This window comes from Macrobrachium nipponense, chromosome 8 (genome assembly GCF_015104395.2).
Source record: "Macrobrachium nipponense isolate FS-2020 chromosome 8, ASM1510439v2, whole genome shotgun sequence".
NCBI classification, from domain to species: Eukaryota; Metazoa; Arthropoda; class Malacostraca; order Decapoda; family Palaemonidae; genus Macrobrachium; species Macrobrachium nipponense.
The window spans coordinates 78,225,009-78,243,979 of NC_087203.1; the positions used below are offsets into that span (position 1 = coordinate 78,225,009).

Sequence of the window (18,971 nt, forward strand, 5' to 3'; positions counted from 1 at the left end):
ACCATACAGACCATAGTAAATGATTATTACATATTGCACAGACAATGAAAAACTAAAAATTTGTAGAACTACCATACAGACCATAGTAAATGATTATTACATATTATTGCACAGACAATGAAAGTTTTATAGCGTGCAAAAAATGCTGATGTGTTGGGAGATCTTTCAGCCTCGCAGTAAAGTAATGCAGCCGTGTACACTAACTACGAACTGCTTTTTAATGACAGTAGCTTTGTAAACAGCAACTAGCATTCGATCCATGTCAACGTCAAAGTAATCAAAGTGTGAAAGCAGTTACATAAGCCAGTATAGTGACTTGTGCTTTCCCACTCGAAGTTCTCGGGCTTCTCCTCACATCATAGAAAACGCTCTAGGGGATTCAACTAGATCGGCTCAACCTACCTTAGCTATTCGCAGCATTGACTGCCATTGACGTCAGCTAACTTTAAACGCTTTGGAATACAAACATAAATTTGTAGAAACTAAAATAATTACAGTCACCACTTACGATGATCGATAATATTCCTGTTAATGAAGGAAAAAGAGTAAATATTGTTTTTTCATTAAAAAAAATGGGAAATTCGATTAACAAAAGCTAATGAAAACTGTATCCTCACTTATTTTGCTGATTGTTCATTGGGTCCTTTATCAGTGGCTGGCATAGTGTTGGGAGAGGAAGCATAGGGGGCACATATATCCCTCTACTATCTTCTAGCCTTGATTGGTGTTGAGTTTTTTGGGAAGCCTGGGGGTACTTGATACCCAGAGTACCCTCCAATTTTTAATGGTAGGGTGGTATTTGGTTTTTTAGTGACAGGGTTGTTTTTATCTGATCTATGCCCAGGGTAAGGGCACCCCTTTTTTAATCTTCATCAGTCATCCAGTGAACCTCCATGACTGCAAAGATCCCACTGAGTAGGGTATGGAGGAGTGAAAATGGTAATTTAATTTTCACGACATCTTCAAGGGTTGCATGAGAGAGAGAGAGAGAGAGAGAGAGAGAGAGAGAGAGAGAGAGAGAGAGAGAGAGAGAAAACTGGTGGAGGGGTGAATGGGAGTGGTTTGATGGCGGGTGTAAGCATGTGTCTGTTGTGGCGATCACCAAGTATATCAGTGGCTAGGGTATGTTACGAGAGTCGGAAGAATTGAGGAAGTCTGGGAAGTCGTGACAAGTTAGCAAGTTGGAAAAGACGGTCAGTCAGAAGCAGCCAGTGTTATTTTGTGTTTCGTGATTGATACTGGTATTGTAAAGTTGTTGTGACTTAACATATAGAGGGGCAGCTAGAGGTGGGCAGTATAATGTTAAGACCTCAGGTTTGTAGCTATGAAAAATACAAATTGTCTTAGAAAATTTCTCATTTGTTCATATGTGAACAGACCTTCGGTCTTAACAATAGGATAGACTCTAAACCGGTTGGGGGCCTACCCACCAGTCCAGCTCTCAAAAGAAATAGTTCTTGGAGAGGGACTGAAGCCTGTTGAGAAGCTAGATAAACTGATATCTAACCACTCAGAACCTGAGTGACTTACAATGATATAAGGAATAACCATTTTATAGGGAACCAAAGAGAAACTTTGACTGTCCAATAACAAACCAAGACACTACGGTTTGTATTACTCCTGACTCCTCCTTGCCAAGGAGTGGAGCCTATGCTACCAAATAGTGCGTAAGATATTGTATATTGCACGACCACACTACCAGTATGACTACCTTACCCGTATCAGACCAGTCCAGCAAATGACGTGTCTATTCCTTAAACCGCCCGAAGGAAGAAGGAAAGGTACAAGAGAAAGAAGGAGACCAGCCAACTCATTCATTCTCTCATCCACACAGTCATCTTAGGTAAGATACAAAGGTGCCCTGTTAAGGGCAACTATGAGTTACACAACCTGTTGGGCAGCCACCACAGGACCCATAGATCTATGGGCAACATCCTTAAGATAGAAGGAGGTGAACGTGGACTGGCGTAACCAAGTACCTGCGCTCAGCATTCTGTACAGCCAAGTTCTTTTTGAAAGCCAGAGAGGGACCAGTACCTCTAACGTCATGTGCTGTAGCCTGCACAGACGTGGTGGTGGAATCATCAAGAGTCAAGTATGCCTATCTGATGGCTTCCCTTATCCAAAATGATATAGTATTCTTAGACACCTCTTTCTTTGTATGGCCTGTGCAAACAAAAAATCTGCAACAGCCTGTCTAAGGTGCCTGGTCCTTTTAAGATAGCAACGCAGAGCCTGGACAGGGCACAACAAAAGCTCTTGAGCATCACCACCCACAAATTCAGTCAGTGATGGAATGGAAAAAGAAGTGAACCTGTCCATCATGCACCGAGGGATTTTGAGTCTTTGCCACAAATTCCAGGACAAATTCGAAGGACACGGACTTCCAACCCCTGGTGTGCTTCACCTCATAACTCAGACCGTGGAGCTCCTCCTACCCTCTTGGAAGATGCCAAAGCCAAAAGGAAAACTGTCTTGAGCGTCAGATTCCTGTCAGATGAGCAACGCAAGGGCTCATAGGGACTCTTAGTTAAGCTCTTAAGCACCAAGGAAACATCCCACGTTGGAGGCTTGAGCTCTTTAGGAGAACTTAACTGCTCAAACCCCTAACTAGCAGGGAAAGTTCCCAGGAAGAGATGTCGATACCCTTAAGGTGTAACACCAAACTCAGTGCCGCCCTGTAGTGTAGCCTCTGATAGCAGAAACGGACAAACGTTTCTTGTCTCTGAGGAAGGTTAAAAAGTTTGCTATTCGCTGAATAGAGGTCGCAAGTGGAGAAAACCCCCGTTTACAACACCAATCACAGTAGATCGCCCATTTGCCTTGGTAAACTGCAGAGGTTGACTTCTTAAGACTGTTGGACATGTGCCCATCTGTTCTCTGAGAAAAGCCTCTCGCTCGGAGGAGATACTCGATAGCCTCCAACCGTGAAGAGACAGGGATTCTACTGACTGGTGGAACCTTTCCGCATGGGGCTGACACACAAGATGCCACCAAGGGGGAATCTCCCTCGGAACCTTTGACAACAACAGCAGATCTAGAAACCATTCTGCCTGAGGCCACAGAGGGGCTACCAGTCATCCTGAGACCCTGTGAACTCATCAGCCTGTTCAGAACCTGACGGACCAAACAAAACGGAGGGAAGGCATACACCTCCAGGTTGTCCCAGGGTTGTTGGAATGCGTCTTCTGCCAATGCTAAAGGATCTGGAACCACTAAACAGAACAGCTCCAGCTTCCTGTTGTAGTGTGTCGCGAGAAGGTCCAGCATGGGTCTCCTCCAAATCTGGAAAAGCTTGTCTGCCACCACTTGATGAAGGGACCACTCTGTGCCTAGGATCTGATCCCGGCAACTGAGTTTGTCTACGGCCACGTTCCATTTCCCTGGGATATACCTGGCTGAGAGCTCTACTGAATTGCCGATTGCCCACTGGTGAAGCTCGACGGTCAAGGCGTGAAGTTGCTGAGAAACCAGGCCTCCCTGTTTGTTCGCATAGGCTACCACCGTGGTGTTGTCCAACATGAGAACGACAGAATGACCCTCTACCTTCCCCCAAAACTCCTTCAGACCCAGGAAAGCCGCCTTGAACTCCAAGACGTTGATATGTTGCTGCTAGTCCTCCAAACTCCAAACGCCTGAAGCAATGAGGCCGCCTAAGTGCACACCCTAACCTGTGAGGGAGGCGTCCGAGAACAGAAGGAAGTCCGGTGGAAGAGAACGCAGAGGGACACCCTTCAGCAGATTCTGGTCGTCGAACCACCAACGAAGGTCTTCTCTCACTTCCAAAGACAGAGGAATCATAAACAGGGGAGAGTCCCCCGCCGGAGACCAGAATTCTCCCAGTTTCCATTGCAGAGACTGAAGATGAAGACGCCCATGAGGGACCAGCTTCTCCAGGGAAGATAACACTCCCAGAAGAACCTGCCACTGATGAGCTGACTGATGTGACTTTGTCAGGAAGTTGCGCGCTACAGCCCGCAACTTCTCTAATCTCTGATCTGACGGGAAAACTTTCACCACTGTCGTATCGATGACCATGCCCAGGTAGAGAATCCTTTGAGTGGGTACGAGTTTCGACTTTTCCTGGTTGACTAATATGCCCAGGTCCAGACAGAACCGAAGAAGACGATCCCTGTCCTGCAGCAGCTTCTCCCTGGAAACTGCCAAGACTAACCAATCGTCGAGGTACCTCAGCAAACAGATCCCCTGAGCATGGGCCCAACTTGACACGAGAGAGAAGACCCTTGTAAACACTTGAGAGGCTGTCGTCAGCCCGAAGCACAAGACCTTGAACTCGAAGATCTAGTCCGCAAAAGAGAAGCGAAGGAACTTCCTGCACTTGGGATGAACAGGGATTTGGAAGTATGCGTACCTAGTCTATCGACAGTATGAGGTCGCCTTCCCTTACAGCTGCCAACTCCGAGCGCGGGGTCTCCATCTTGAACCGTGTCTTCTTGATAAAGCGATTCAAGGTGGATAAGTCGATCATGGGCCTCCATCCTCCCGATGCCTTGGGCACCAAGAAGATATGACTGAAAAACCCTGGGGATGGACACACTACTTCCTCTATCGCGTCTTTGGCCAGCATTTTCTGCACTTCCTCCCGAAGAGCCAAGAACTTCTGAGAATCTGGAGGATACACCTTCCTGAGCTGTGGCTTGTCCGACAGAAGAGGAGAGAAGTCGAATGGTAGCAGGTTTCCCACCAGGGTTGCCGTTTTGAGGAATTTCATCTATTAGTGTGGCTTTCTGGTGACATCTGGCAACCCCCCTGTGGCTTTTCCAACCACAGGCCACGGCACTGAAGAAGAAAATTCTTCACTTTGCTGTTTTATGAAAATAAAGCTCTAAAACATATCCCGCCTACTTATACAAATTTATTTTTATTGAAATCCTTTATTTGTCTTCGTCAAAAATACTTTATGTTAAGCTAGTGACGTGTAGTTTTCTACCATCACGGAAAATAATTCTACATCGGAAAATATGCATTCTAACCATAAAATCATAAATAATGTAAAAAATCAGATGAACTGCATATGGTGACACTGCTAAAAGCCAATGTTGAAGAAAAAACGGCACCACTGTATCCCACCCGAAAGGCATCTACCACCCACTTCTCTGCCCCATAACTATGCCACTTGTCCCAATGGCCAGCCAGGCACCCCCCCACCCATGGCGCAAGAGAGGGAGAGGCGCCTAACCTACTGACAGCCCCCTTGACCTCTGCCCCTTGGGCCCCTTCTTAGCTTAAAGGAACGGGAGCAAAAGGGGCGTTGATCTTGAGACTTAGGCTGTGTCAAATGGGAAGGCCCTGCCGAACTCGAGGTCCTCGATGGCCTACCAGGCGGCGATCTCCTCAACTGCTGCTGGCCCCGGGGGGGGGAGCCGGACGTCTCCGAGCACGAGACTCCGACTTAGACACAGCCTGGTGCACCAGTCTATCTTTGGTGTCAGCCCTGCGTGTGTCTATCGCATTTTCGAGTTCTGTCCGAGGAAACAAAAATTGGGACTCTAACAGATCTCTGTTCCTCAATGCCAGCAGAGACTCGTTATCGAGCGATCTCTCCATCCTAGACAAAGCCGCGTCCCTCCTAATCAGAAGGATTAGCCCATGACTTGGCACTGAGGTGAGCCAAATATGAAAACACCTTGCCCTCGGACTGCAATAGACTGGCAAGCGAGGCGGCACTCACCAACCCTTCAGGGGACCTGTCATAAGCTATCGTGGCAATAACCACAGACCAGAGGTCCAGCCAAGAAACTGTCTGCAACATGGAGGCTGCCTTAGATTCTAAAGCTGAGGCATCTTGCAGAGATAAGGACGGAGTCACCGACCTCACCTGTTCCAAAGTCAAACCCGGCATCAGGCGAATGACGTCTGGGTTAAGGTGGAGCAACAACAAAAACGCAGAGCTTGTAGCATATAGTACTTTCTATGTCTCGTGAGAGGTGGGGGTAGTAGTTTGGTAGAGCCCCTAGAGCGAAGTGAACCTTCCCGGTCAGAAACAGAGGCGTTAACCTTCTGCAAGACTGACTGAATGTGCCACGACAAAGGAAGCTGAAGAGATGATTGGGGGTCCTGAGTAGCTCCCACCAAGGCTTCCAAGCAAGAAGGAGTGTAAGACGACTGAGCCTGTGTCCTACTTTTTAAATTGTTAAACCCACAAATGAGATCAACAACTTCCGAAAAGGAAGACAGAAACTCCTTTGTGTCTCCCTCCTCCTGCTCCGACACTGGAGACCGACGATGAGAAGGGTGTGTAGGCTCTTCTAATGCGCCTTCTCCATCCAAATAAACAGAAGGGTTAGCAGCCAAACAGTCCGAAAGCCCTACTAACCTGTCTGGGCTGGGTCCAAGCGTTGACTTCCAAGACAGATCCACTGTAACACTAAGCACATCACTTACCTCAACAGATGACTCTACATGTCCATGAATGGTCACGGGCGTGGCGGCCGTACGTATGTGAGAAGGGGGGGGGAAACTCGAACACTCGAGATAGATGTAGAATCCCTTGAATCGATTCAACTCTTGGAAGCACCAGTGAGAGAGGCAGGCAAACACTCCAGTTGCGCCAACTCCGTGCTCACCACCTTCGACCTCTTGACAGGCGCCTTTCAGATCCTTACAGTGATGAATAGGCCTTGGAGAAGAAAGAGCACTAACATCACATGCACGGGCAGGGGAGGCTGCAACACGCTCACGATGTGCAAGGACGGAGGGGGTTGGGGGTTTGGACGTTCAAGATACGAGGCAGAGGACGAAGCAACCCCTACATAACGCACACCACTAATACTGTCCGAAACCACAGCACCCTCGGGAACATGTCCGCATTGTTCCTCCCTTGAAGGCGAAGGAAGGGCAAAGTCCTTAGCCTTCCAACGCTTGATACGCCGACGAGGCGTAGAGGGGGAAGAGGGAAAGGAAGACAGCACTGATTTCTTATGCGCACTCTTCTCAGAAGGTGGGGACGAAGCAACATGTTTCCTACCAGTCCTCCCAACCGATAAGGCAGCCAACTTCACATCCAATACAGAGTCCAACCTCTGAAGCACTGCCTGGCATATGACCTCAGACTGATGTGGCAGAGAAGGCTCCAAAGACAAGGAAGGGAGATATTGCGAACTGGGCGGCAGTGATGACATCTCTGCTAAGCAGGCGGATCAGAGGAGACGACTGGGAGAGACGTCATCGATGAGAGTGATGTCACAAGCGGCGGTGACGTCATGGCTTCCCCTCGCGGAGGAATATACAAAGATGGATCCCGTGACATCATCAACGTGGCTGATGCCGCAGCGTGTCACTGACTTGAAGCCGCGGTAGACACTGGCAGAGCAATACAAGATGGCCAACTGCTGCTATCCATGTAGTTGAGGCTAGGAGGAGGGGGGGATGGCCTGGCCAGACCGGGAAGGGGGAGTGCGAGCCTCCACAAAATGCGCTAGCAACCCCTCCAAGGATGGGTACCCCTAGCCCAAGAGTCTTCCAAATCGCTGCCATTTTGGACCCCTCCAACGCTGGAAGAGAAGAGAATGATGAAAAAACCTCACCCTTCTCAGGAACTGAAAAAGCCCCCAAGGAGGAGGGGGCTACATTACAAATATTACCATGGCGACCTCCAATCGTTGAAGAAAAGGAAGGGGATACAGGGACAACGCTACTGTGGGGGTTGACTACTGCGAAAGACGAAACATCGGGAATAGGAGCAAAGCCCTCCGAAGTAGGAAGAGTCGAGACTCTCCGATGTTCCCTATTGCCATAAAACTTTCTCCACTACTCCTTAGGCCATACCCGGAATTCCGTGCAAGGATTTGTAATAGTACAAAAATTGGAACAACACCTACTGCATGTGATGTGAGGGTCGGTCTCTGCCGAAGCCAAAAACCGAGAACACAGAAAACCAGGAACTCTGGGGCACATACGCTGACGCCGAGAAGGAGCAGAAGAAGCCATAATACCAGGTAAAACACACACACACACTAGAAGAAACGAAACGGGCAATGAACCGGGAAAAGGCCAAGAGAGGTAAACACAACTCTCGCCCAGGCGGTCAAGAAAAGACTGGCGTAGATGCGTGGCCCTATACCACTCTTCACCCGATCTACGCATGTGTAGCCAGCTATCACAAGATTCCTTGCTTTCATCTGCTTTTTAACCGGATCCAGCTAGGTGCTAGAAATGATCCTATTGTTAAGACCGAAGGTTTGTTTGCGTATGAACACACAACACAACAAGTCATAAAAACTTGGAAACACAACAACACGCACAACATCAAAGTCAGTCAAATCATACAACAACAACTGACCATCAACAGACTCTGCCTTATCTCTGTCCTCTTCGATTGCTCACCACAGACTTGACTCCCTGACTTAACCGCAACCGCACCACCATACAATCCAAAACGATCACCCAACAAGCAAACCATCGTTAACTTTCCATCCACCACTTATGCTCTTTCTCTCTCAATAGTTTGCTCATTCACACTCCTCAGAAAAACACACGCACTAACACACTACCATACAGCAACACCAAACACGAACACAACACATCAAACACACAAAAACATGTAAACTCGGTTATTCCCAACAACTACAAACAACCCAACGACCCTCAGGCAACCCTCGAAAACGTCAAATTTAACTACCATATCACCCCTCCATATTACCTCCCCCGTTACATTTAACAATCTCTGTACAGTAACAACACCCACAATAAATTGCCTTTTGCAACACCCAAGGATGCTCGGATGCAGGCCCCCTGGCTCGTTTGAGGATATACTCTCTCAATTACATCACCATTCACTTCTTCCAAACCACTTTCATTCAGATTCCCATTATGTCCCTCACTATTATCCTCCCAAATCTCACTCACTCACTTCATATGCACCTTCTAGCTCATATCCCAATATTTCCCTTATTTCTGCTGTCAAACTCTTGCAAAGCTTCATCCATACTACCCACCACTACCTTACTACTCGGTTTACTTCCCACTTAAAGCTCACTTATTGCTGTCAATTCAAACCCACACACACTACAAGTATCATTCATTCCCTCAAAGCAAACCATATTACACACCTTATCAACCGCTCGTACTCTAACACTAACACCCTTATCATGCAGTTCACATGTCTTCCTTCCATTTTCTTCCTCTATAATCTTCCACTTTCTTCCATATTCTACCAACACTAACTGTTGATCTCCCAAACCCATTTGTTGACTGACATTTGCTACTACTTAATAACCCTCAACTATTCACCCATCGCATTCTCCCAAACATACTGCTGCACACTAGAGGACCCACCCAACTGAATCCCCTTAACACCTAGTTTCCCCGAATTCCCAGCCTAACACATCCTCTTTCGCCTACACACACTTGCTACATGACCTTCCATTCCACATTCAGCACAATTCGCATGCTGTTCTTTACACATCCTAGCATAATGCCTACCTGTCCACACATGTAGCATTTAATATCCCTCTATCTCTCTTACACTCAATCACTAAATGACCTGTTTTCCCACTCTCGAAACAAGCTCCTAACACCCACTGACATTCATTCGTCTTATGCCCTGATTTCCCACATCTATAACACTTCTGCTTTCGCTGACAGCCGACTGACCCTAACCTTCCAACACTTGCACTTTTATCTCTCTTAGGTTTCACCACACTAATATTACTTGCTCTAACACTTCCTGTAGCTCTTAAACTCAGGCATACCCTCATTTACTTCGGTCCTGATGCTGACACTTCCGCTCTCTTTCATACACCTATCTAGCTCGTAATGCCAACTATCTCTTAAAATATCATTCCACATTAACCTCTCATTAGTCCATCTCATTTTCTCCTTACATTTCAGATTTATAAACTCTCATACATTCTCAGGCACAGTCGCTAACAACTTCCTCACTAACTCCTTACACTCGTATATTCCCTCGTCTCCAAACTTGTTCCTAGCTAAATGTCTCCAACTGGCATACATACAAAGACAATGACTCACCTGCATTCATTCTTGCCTCCTCAAAATCATTCTTCCTCCTATACCTAACACTACTCTTTGCCCTCCTAGCCTGTCCCATAATCCTCGTTCAACACTTTCATATGATACATCTCCCACATTCATTATCCCATACTTACTGCAATCGTATCACCTTCATCACGTGCACTCTCATCCACTCGCTTTTCCACTTTCCTTACCACTCCTGGCCCATCACAAGACCCAGGAACCCTATCTCCGACAGCTCCCTCTCCAAAAAACCTTTTCATAATATCTTTCATCATCTCTTGCACACTACTCATCATCGATCCCAACTTTTCATCCATCTTCTCAACCATTCGCTGCTCGGCCTCTTTCACTTCCTCTTTCATTCCCTCTTCTGCACTCCTCATCACTCCTTTCAACCCTTCCAATTCCCTCTTATACTCCTCATTCTCAATCCAAATCCTCTCATACTCTTCTTCCACTCTTTCCTTAGCTTCCCTTAACAACCGCAACTCCTCCTTCAGCCTCTCCACTTCAGTCAAACCTTCCATATTTACTTTCTTCACCAATCACAGAATTCGCTACACCAATCGTCCTGCAGCTGCCACACCAGCAGTCCCTGTTTGGGCGCCAAAATAATGTGGTGGGATCACAAGCAAAGTAAAGCAAGCAATAAGATCTCCCCACTCCCCACATTTACTTTATTGAACACTGCTGGTAAATAGTTCCCCCAGCCAAACTTTCCCCTTTACATTACTAATTACACAGGACAATTGGCTTAGCAAGAGACAGAACACAAAACCACATGTACTCACCTTAGCCTAGAGACACTCGGGGCGAGACGCTGTGCCATCCACTGGATGATACACTGGATGACACAACAACTGCTGAATTCAACATACAAAGACAGACAAGCATCAAAAACCATACAAGAACTCAAAAAAAGGCTCAGAAACAAAACGACTCACTACACAACAACAACATCAGACAACTTGACAAATCAATATACAAACAACTGCCAACACTGTCTCCAACAAACAACTCACAAACACCAAAAAAAAAAACACAAAATCAAACACAACAGACACTCTTCAACTCAACAGCTACCGGACAGACACACGCACATCAAAATCAATCAAATCACACAACAACTGACCATCAACAGACTGCCTTATTTCTGTCCTCTTAAATTGCACATCACAGACTGACTCCCTGACTGACCTGCAACCACGCCAGCAGACAACCCAAAACGATCGTCCAACAAGCAAACCATCGTTAACTATCCATCCACCACTCGCGCTCTTTCTCTGTCGATAGCTCGCTCACTCACACTCTTCAGAAAAACACACACGTACTTACACACTACCATACAGCAACACCAAACACGAACATGACACATCAAACACACAAAAACATTTAAACTCTAAATTATTCCCGACAACTACAAACAACCCAATGATGCTCTCTCTCTCTCTCTCTCTCTCTCTCTCTCTCTCTCTCTCTCTCTCTCTCTCTCTCTCTCTCTCTCTCTCTCTCTCTCCAATTTAATTACCATATCACTCCTTCATAACATGGCAGACCAAATGAAGTGGAACCCTTAGCAGTTTTGCAACTATCATTCCTGGAAGTGGGCGGGTCCTATTCACCTACTCTAGCGATGGTGGCTCCACTGCAAATATTGAATTTTTGTCTGCCATGGTAGGGAGCTTGCAGCTACAGTGGTACCTCGAGATACGAAAGGCTCAACTTACGAAAAACTCGAGATACGAAAGCCAATACGAAAAATTTAACGGCTCTACATACGAAAAGTTTCTGTAAAGTCCGAGATTCGCCCGAACCACCGATAACAATTTTGAAACTTGCGCGCCGCCAACTTAGTAGACTCACCACCATCCTCCTGCTCTCCCATTGGTTCCTGATGCTAGTCGCAGCCATGAGATCCTTCTCTCCTATTGGCCAGCGTCCCTCCCATCATGCATCTATGTACGTGGTGGCGTGCCTCGGCCACTCGGTACCAGCATTGTTATAGTACGCACAGGGTATTCGTTTCGGGATCGTCAATGTGTATTTAAAAAAAAAATGTCTCATATCTTTTCACAGAAAATGGAAAAAGAAGAGCACCTCTTGAGTGACGACATATATGATATGATTGACCAAGATCTCTCTAGTGGGATAAGTGACCAAGATCTCTCACATGGGGTAAGTGATCAAGGTCTCTCTCATGGGATAACTGGAAACTTTGCAAGGTTGGTAGAATCTCCACTCCCTGCTAAACAGAGGGTGTTGACCAATCATTTACAACATGCATACCAGTATGATCAAGGCACTTCAGTTTATGTTGAAGGTCAGCAGCTGAACATTCAGTACCCAAATCAGTTGCAGAGAGAGCATTTGGTTGAACAGGGTTTTGATGGACACCAGGGTGAACAGTCATGAGGTGCAACAATTAGTAGATAATTATCAAGACGGGCAGCTGTTAATGAACACTACGCATTTATAGAAAAAAAAGACACCCTGAAAAGGCTCACACAGGTCGTATGCTTGCGCAGTTCGATGACGTTTGCCAGTCGTTTCAGGAACATTGTGAAAAGTAGGCAGAAGCAATCTTCCTTGGATCGTTATTTTTTAAAGAGGCCTTTAGCTTTAGCAGGAGTAAGCAAAAAGGAAGGACCAAGTGAATACAGAAAGTTGAAAGTGGTGATGAAATTTTGTTAAAAAAAAAAAAAAAAAAAAAAAAGTTAAAAATAAAAAAAAGAACAAAAAAAACGGCAGAAATTAAGGATGTTCTAGCCGCTTTTCATAAAGTGCAATCGTTTGTCCTCCTCCTCCTCTGCCGCCACTTTCGGAGATAGCCTCACTCGAAAGGTAAGCTTCCACATTTTACGTACAGTATTTCTTGTATACCATGTACACTAATACACTTTATTTACAGGTTATTTTGCATTTTGTTATTAATTTAGGTATTGAATGGTCCAAATTGTTGTAGTATTTCATTGTTTATAGGTCAATTTAGCTTTATTATGAAATTTACTGGTGTGTTTTTGGAGGGCTTGGAACGGATTAGCCATTTTACATGTAAAATGTGGTCCAAGATACGAAAACCTCATGATACGAAGGGCGCCTCTGAACGGATTAATTTCGTATCTCGAGGTACTACTGTATATGTAATTGCTTGGTAAGTATATGTAAAATCTTATTTTATAAAAATGTTATTTTTCCTTGGAATGCTTACTGTATTTCGTTGATGCTGTTTGAGGTACTATTATGCTATACATATACTAATTGGATTCTTTTGATTTTCACAGATGGCTGTAGACACCTTGTTTCTCTGTTTCTCGGATGACTATAATACTTATGACACCACAGATGGCAGAGATTTAGTTGCTGATAAAGAACTGTATGAATTCATGGTTAAACATGAAGACATAGATAGGAAAACTTCCCGCAGGACCCGTCATCGAGAACCTCCAGAAACTATAAGATTCAAAGAGGGAACTGTGTGAATGAATGAAACTTTCATGTGATATTTAATTTTATGATATTTTTTTTTACATGAGACACTGAAGATGGAGTTGTTTGTGTTTTAATAGAAGATAGTTATGGTAAAGGGAAGGTGTATGTGCCTTAATACTTAAAGTGTACTTAAATATTTTTTCAAATTTAGAGCTTCAGTATTAATGTTATATAAGTTTTCTGTTAATGTAGTTATTTTCTTTAGTAATTTAGCTGTAATGAATATCTTTTACAGGAGGTGTGATGTGTATTAAGTTTACAATTTTGTTTTTAGTGGCATTCATGCAAATGTGTTACAAATCTAATGTTTGTAGTAATGTAAATCTGCAGTATGCGCTGTACTTACAAGTAAATGAAATTTGTTTTTCAGACTTTATAATTATGGGAACAACTAATGTAAAGGGGTTTCAGGTCTTTCTAATATCTAATAATTTAATTCAAGATTTCTTAACATGGTTATCTGAGTTCCAAAGAAAGATTTCCTTTGTAGGTCACAACATTATTTCAACTACTACCCAATGACCTTGTAATGATATATGGACTAGAACCATTTGCTGAATTGGGTTTGTTTCCAAAATTCCGTTTGGATGTACATGCCATTTAATGAACTGTGGCATCTCAAAACCATTATACTACCAGGAACTTTATGGGGAGGTCATATTATCTTGGTTAAAGGCTAACAATTTTTAAAAGTATGGATGATGATGCATTCATACCGAGTGATCAGGCTCCCCACTTTGTAGTAGCTTGAAAGTTCTGCATCTGCTACCCATAACTGCAACATATATATTTAAGATGTGCTGTATTGTTTAACTGTCAAGATGTTACTGCTCTTTATGCAAGCTACAGAACCAGTATACCTATAAAACAAAATATGGCACAATTTGCTACCTCTAGAGTTGGAAGTCTTGATTTTGTATTGTAACCACCACTGTACTAGGAAATTAGAATTTGTATGGCCCTAGTCATGAATTAATATGTCATAATTAATAATTTCAGCATTCCAAAGGAAATTTGCTAACCTGAAGGCCCACTGATTTTAGACAATTTTCTGATGGCTGCACGATTCAAGAGGATCCTCATACTATTAATATCTCTATTCCCAGCTCAAATGGTACCCTGAAGAATTAACTCCAGATCCCTATTGTCATAGCAGGCTGGTGTTTAAACAGGCAAAAATACTACTTACCTAACAGCATTAGTATACAGAAGGATGTAGAGGCAGCTCTGACTCATGGCAGGCATTCCTACAAGGTGGTGGTTCCATAATAAGGCCCTCCTTGAGACCAAGACTCAAAAAAAAAATGTAGAAAGATAGTTACACAGAAGAATTCTCATTTATTGTAGCAAACCAGAATATAACCTAATAGGATGGTTAGGATTGTGAAACAAGCAAATGATAGCTAGCCTTCTTGTTCTTTTAAGAGACAGAAACATACCATTAATATGTTATTCGCTGCTAGAATGTGATACCCTGAAAAAATTACTCCAGATCCCTACTGTCATAGCAGGCAAATGCTAAACAGGCAAAGACCACTTAGTACTTAACAGCACCATATAGGAGGATGTAGAGGCAGCTCCGACTCTCAAGGCGGGCAGTCCTGCAAGGTGGTGGTTCCACAATGAGGCCCTTTGTGGCAAAGACGAAAATTTTTTTGAAGAATAGTTACATGGAAGAGGAGGAGTTCTCATTTGTTGTAGGACCCAGTTTGTCCTTCAAGTTAGTAACCACAGAAATATAACCTAATAGGATGGTTAGGATTTTGTAAAGAGCAAATGATACCTACCCTTCTTGTTCTTGATGACATTGACAGCTCACACTACAAGAGGGTCTTAGGCCTCATCAAGAGAATGACCTTGCACCCTCCCCATCTGTTGGGGGCTTGGGACTGTCTGTGGATGTTCATTAACTTCCACTACCCCCAGCAAAAATAGCATGTATTGGAATAGTTTGAAGCCACAGTAAAGATTTCATAGCAGCAGATGATAGAATATGGGATTTAGGCCAAGCGCTGGGACCTATAAGGTCATTCAGCACTGAAATGGAAATTGACAGTAAGGTGGTTTGATAGGTTTAACAGGAGGAAAACCTTGCAGTTGCACTAAGGGGCCAAAGAGATGTTGCAAAGACCTTTAAGTAATGCCTACAGTACCATCATGTGAGGTGCACTGACAGCACTAACCCCCTACATGACCATGTCAGCAGAAACCATGAGGTGTAGCAGATGAATTACTTTCTCAAAGAAACTTTTAAGTAGCTTTTATTCATTAATGCTTTACTACAGTTTCATATAGCATCATTAACCCTCTTACGCCGACTGGACGTATTTTACGACTTTTTTTTGTGTGCCGAGGACGTATTTTACGTCGACTTACAAAAGTTTTTTTCAAAATTCGCGGAAAAATACTTATAGGTCTACCAGCCTAAAACTTTTGAATCACGCGCCTTGGGGGATGCTGGGAGTTCACGGATCAAGGTGTTGTTTTGTTTACAATCGTTACGCAGGCGCGCAAGCGTGAATTTCTTTCTTGTCACACTAAAAAGTATCTGTGACACATCTCGGAAATTATTTCGTCACTTTGACATAATTTTTGTACCATTGTAAATTAGCCGTTACATGAAGTATTATATGTGAAAATGTGTGCATTTTTATGTAGAATACAACAATAAAATACTCATGATTGTAGCTTTTATCAGTTTTGAGATATTTTCATATAAATAACGATAATTGCCAAAATTTCAACCTTCGGTCAACTTTGACTCTACCGAAATGCTCGAAAAACACAATTGTAAGCTAAAACTCTTATATTTTAGTAATATTCAATCATTTACCTTAATTTTGCAACTAATTGGAAGTCTCTAGCACAATATTTCAATTTATGGTGAATATATGAAAAAACTTTTTCCTTACGTCCACGCGGTAACTCTTCCGAAAAAAATCATACATGCGATTGTGGTAATGTTTGCACCATTTTAAAATTAGCCGTTATATAAAGTTTTATATATGGAAATGTGCGCAATTTCATGCACAGTACAACTAAAAACAACCCATAGTTGTAGCTTTTATCAGTTTTGAGATATTTTCATATAAATAACGATAATTGCCAAAATTTCAACCTTCGGTCAACTTTGACTCTACCGAAATGGTCGAAAAACGCAATTGTAAGCTAAAACGCTTATATTCTAGTAATATTCAAGCATTTACCTTCATTTTGCAACAAATTGGAAGTCTCTAGCACAATATTTCGTTTTATGGTGAATTTATGAAAAAAATAACATTTTCTTTACGTCCGCGCGGTAACTTCCGAAAAAATCATACGTGCGATTGTGGTAATGTTTGCACCATTTTAAATTAGCCGTTACATAAAGTTTTATATATGAAAATGTGCGCAATTTCATGTAGAATACAACAAAAAATAATCGAAGGTTGTAACTTTTCTCATTTTTGAAATATTTGCATATAAATCACGATAAATAGAAAAAAAACCACGTTCGGTCAACTTTGACTCTACCGAAATGGTCGAAAAACGCAATTGTAAGCTAAAACTCTTACAGTCTAGTAATATTCAGTCATTTATCTTCATCTTGAAACAAATTTGAAGTCTCTAGCAAAATATTTAGATTTATGGTGAATTTAAAAAAAATCTTTCCTTCCCTCCGCGCGCGGATTCTCCGCCACAAATCTCCGAAATGCGTACGTACCATTCTCGGAATATTTGCTCCGTTTCATATTAGGCATTTCATAGAGTTTTATATATGAAAATGTGCGCAATTTCATGTAGAATAAAACAAAAAATATTTGAAGGTTGTAGCTTTTCTTATTTCCGAAATAATTGCATATAAAAAATATATATATAAAAAAATTCGACATTCGGTCAACTTTAACTCGTCAGATATGGTCGAAAACTGCAATTGTAAGCTAATACTCTTACAGTATAGTAATATTCAATAATTTGTCTTCATTTTGAAAGAAATTGGAAGTCTCTAGGACAATATTTATATTTATGGTGAATTTTTGAAAAAAATATTTGATTACGTCCGCGCGTTACGAATTCATGCATTATTTTGTGATAATATTTTCTCTGTGTTGCTTTCATCGTTTTACAATGTGTTATATACCAAAATGATCGCAATTTATTGTACATTACAACGAAAAGAAAAGTAACTTGTTACCTTTAACCGTTTTGCGCACAGCGCGATTTGAATACAATTATATATGAAATTTCGTTTTTGCGCTATCATATATCGCATTATTTATATATGATAATGATAATTTTTTTCATTTCTGATGGTTGCTTACCATACTTCAGCCAATGACAAAAAAGGAGCCAAAAATGAATTCTTAATCTTGAAAACTAAGCGTGCTGTGATTTTTTGAAAAAAATATTTTTTCCGCTTCCGCGCTCACTCTGAAACACCTCCGGCACACGGGAGACAATTTTTTTTTTACCGCTTCGGCGTAAGAGGGTTAAAAAGAAACTGTATTTTAGACACCCCATTGATGTTCTTGTGTTGGTTTAGCTGAATTTTGAGAATGGTTTATTCAGTAAACATGGGTTACTCTTCACAAAATTGCATTAGTGGCTGTGCTAAAGTCATAATCTTAAGAGGTATCTGTCAGATCAGTTACATGTCACATTTATTCCTTAATTCAGTTTTTTGTAACAATTGCCTTAGTAGTTTCACTTGTAGCATTTTAAGTAATTTTTTTGCTATCAGAGTATACTGGAATAAAAATACAGTGCCAGGTCATCAGATCAGACTTTAATAAACCAATCAAATCAGTAAGAGCAGAAAAACAAGTGAATTGAAAGTTTCAGATTCTTAGTTGATGTATCAAATTAGTTTACTACTTTTCTTACAAAGAGGTTTGTATTTGTAACTTTAGAAGCCCCATTATCATGCATTTTCACAGAGGCTCATATTTGTGACTTTAAAAGCCACATTAACATGCTTTTTCACAATTTATTTTCTTAATACATAATTTATTTGCCCTGAGTTTGTGTTAACTAGGTAAAAATACAATATGGTATGTTTTCCTGACTCTCATCATGCACTGCTTTTGATGTTTATTTGTATCCATTAACAGGTGCATATGATTGGCATGATTCTTTTTGGGTGCAGTTTTTCCATATTAGTTCCTGGAATTTGGGTATTGCTTAGATTTACCAATTTGGGTACAAATACTTTTTAAAAGTACTCATACTTCTGTGATGTTTATCAAAATTTCTGATAAAGCTTTATTTCATTTATGTACTAGGGAATATTGATTTTTTGATATGGGAGAGTCAAGCTGGCTTTTGAACTGATCTCAAAACTAAAAATGGCCTTATTTAGCCCTATTAATAGTAATAATAATAAATAATGTATGGAAAATTACATACTTTATTTGCGGTGTATGGATTTAAGGTTATTTCCTGGAAAAATCTATGGATTCAAGGTTATTTCCTCAAGGACAGTGTGGAGATTGTCAGTTATCCGA

General features: G+C 42.4%; 1 protein-coding gene across 5 annotated transcripts in view; it reads left to right on the forward strand.

The window, feature by feature from the left end:
* Positions 1 to 15,830, forward strand: part of LOC135222868 (choline transporter-like 1) — a 534,082-nt gene extending 518,252 nt beyond the window's left edge. For all 5 annotated transcript variants that reach the window (XM_064261214.1, XM_064261216.1, XM_064261218.1 and 2 more), the window contains exon 15: positions 13,281 to 15,830. In XM_064261214.1, coding sequence (XP_064117284.1) covers positions 13,281 to 13,478 — 198 coding nt within the window. In that variant the 3' untranslated portion in view covers positions 13,479 to 15,830. The remainder of the gene's footprint in view (positions 1 to 13,280) is intronic.
* Positions 15,831 to 18,971: the final 3,141 nt, after the last annotated feature.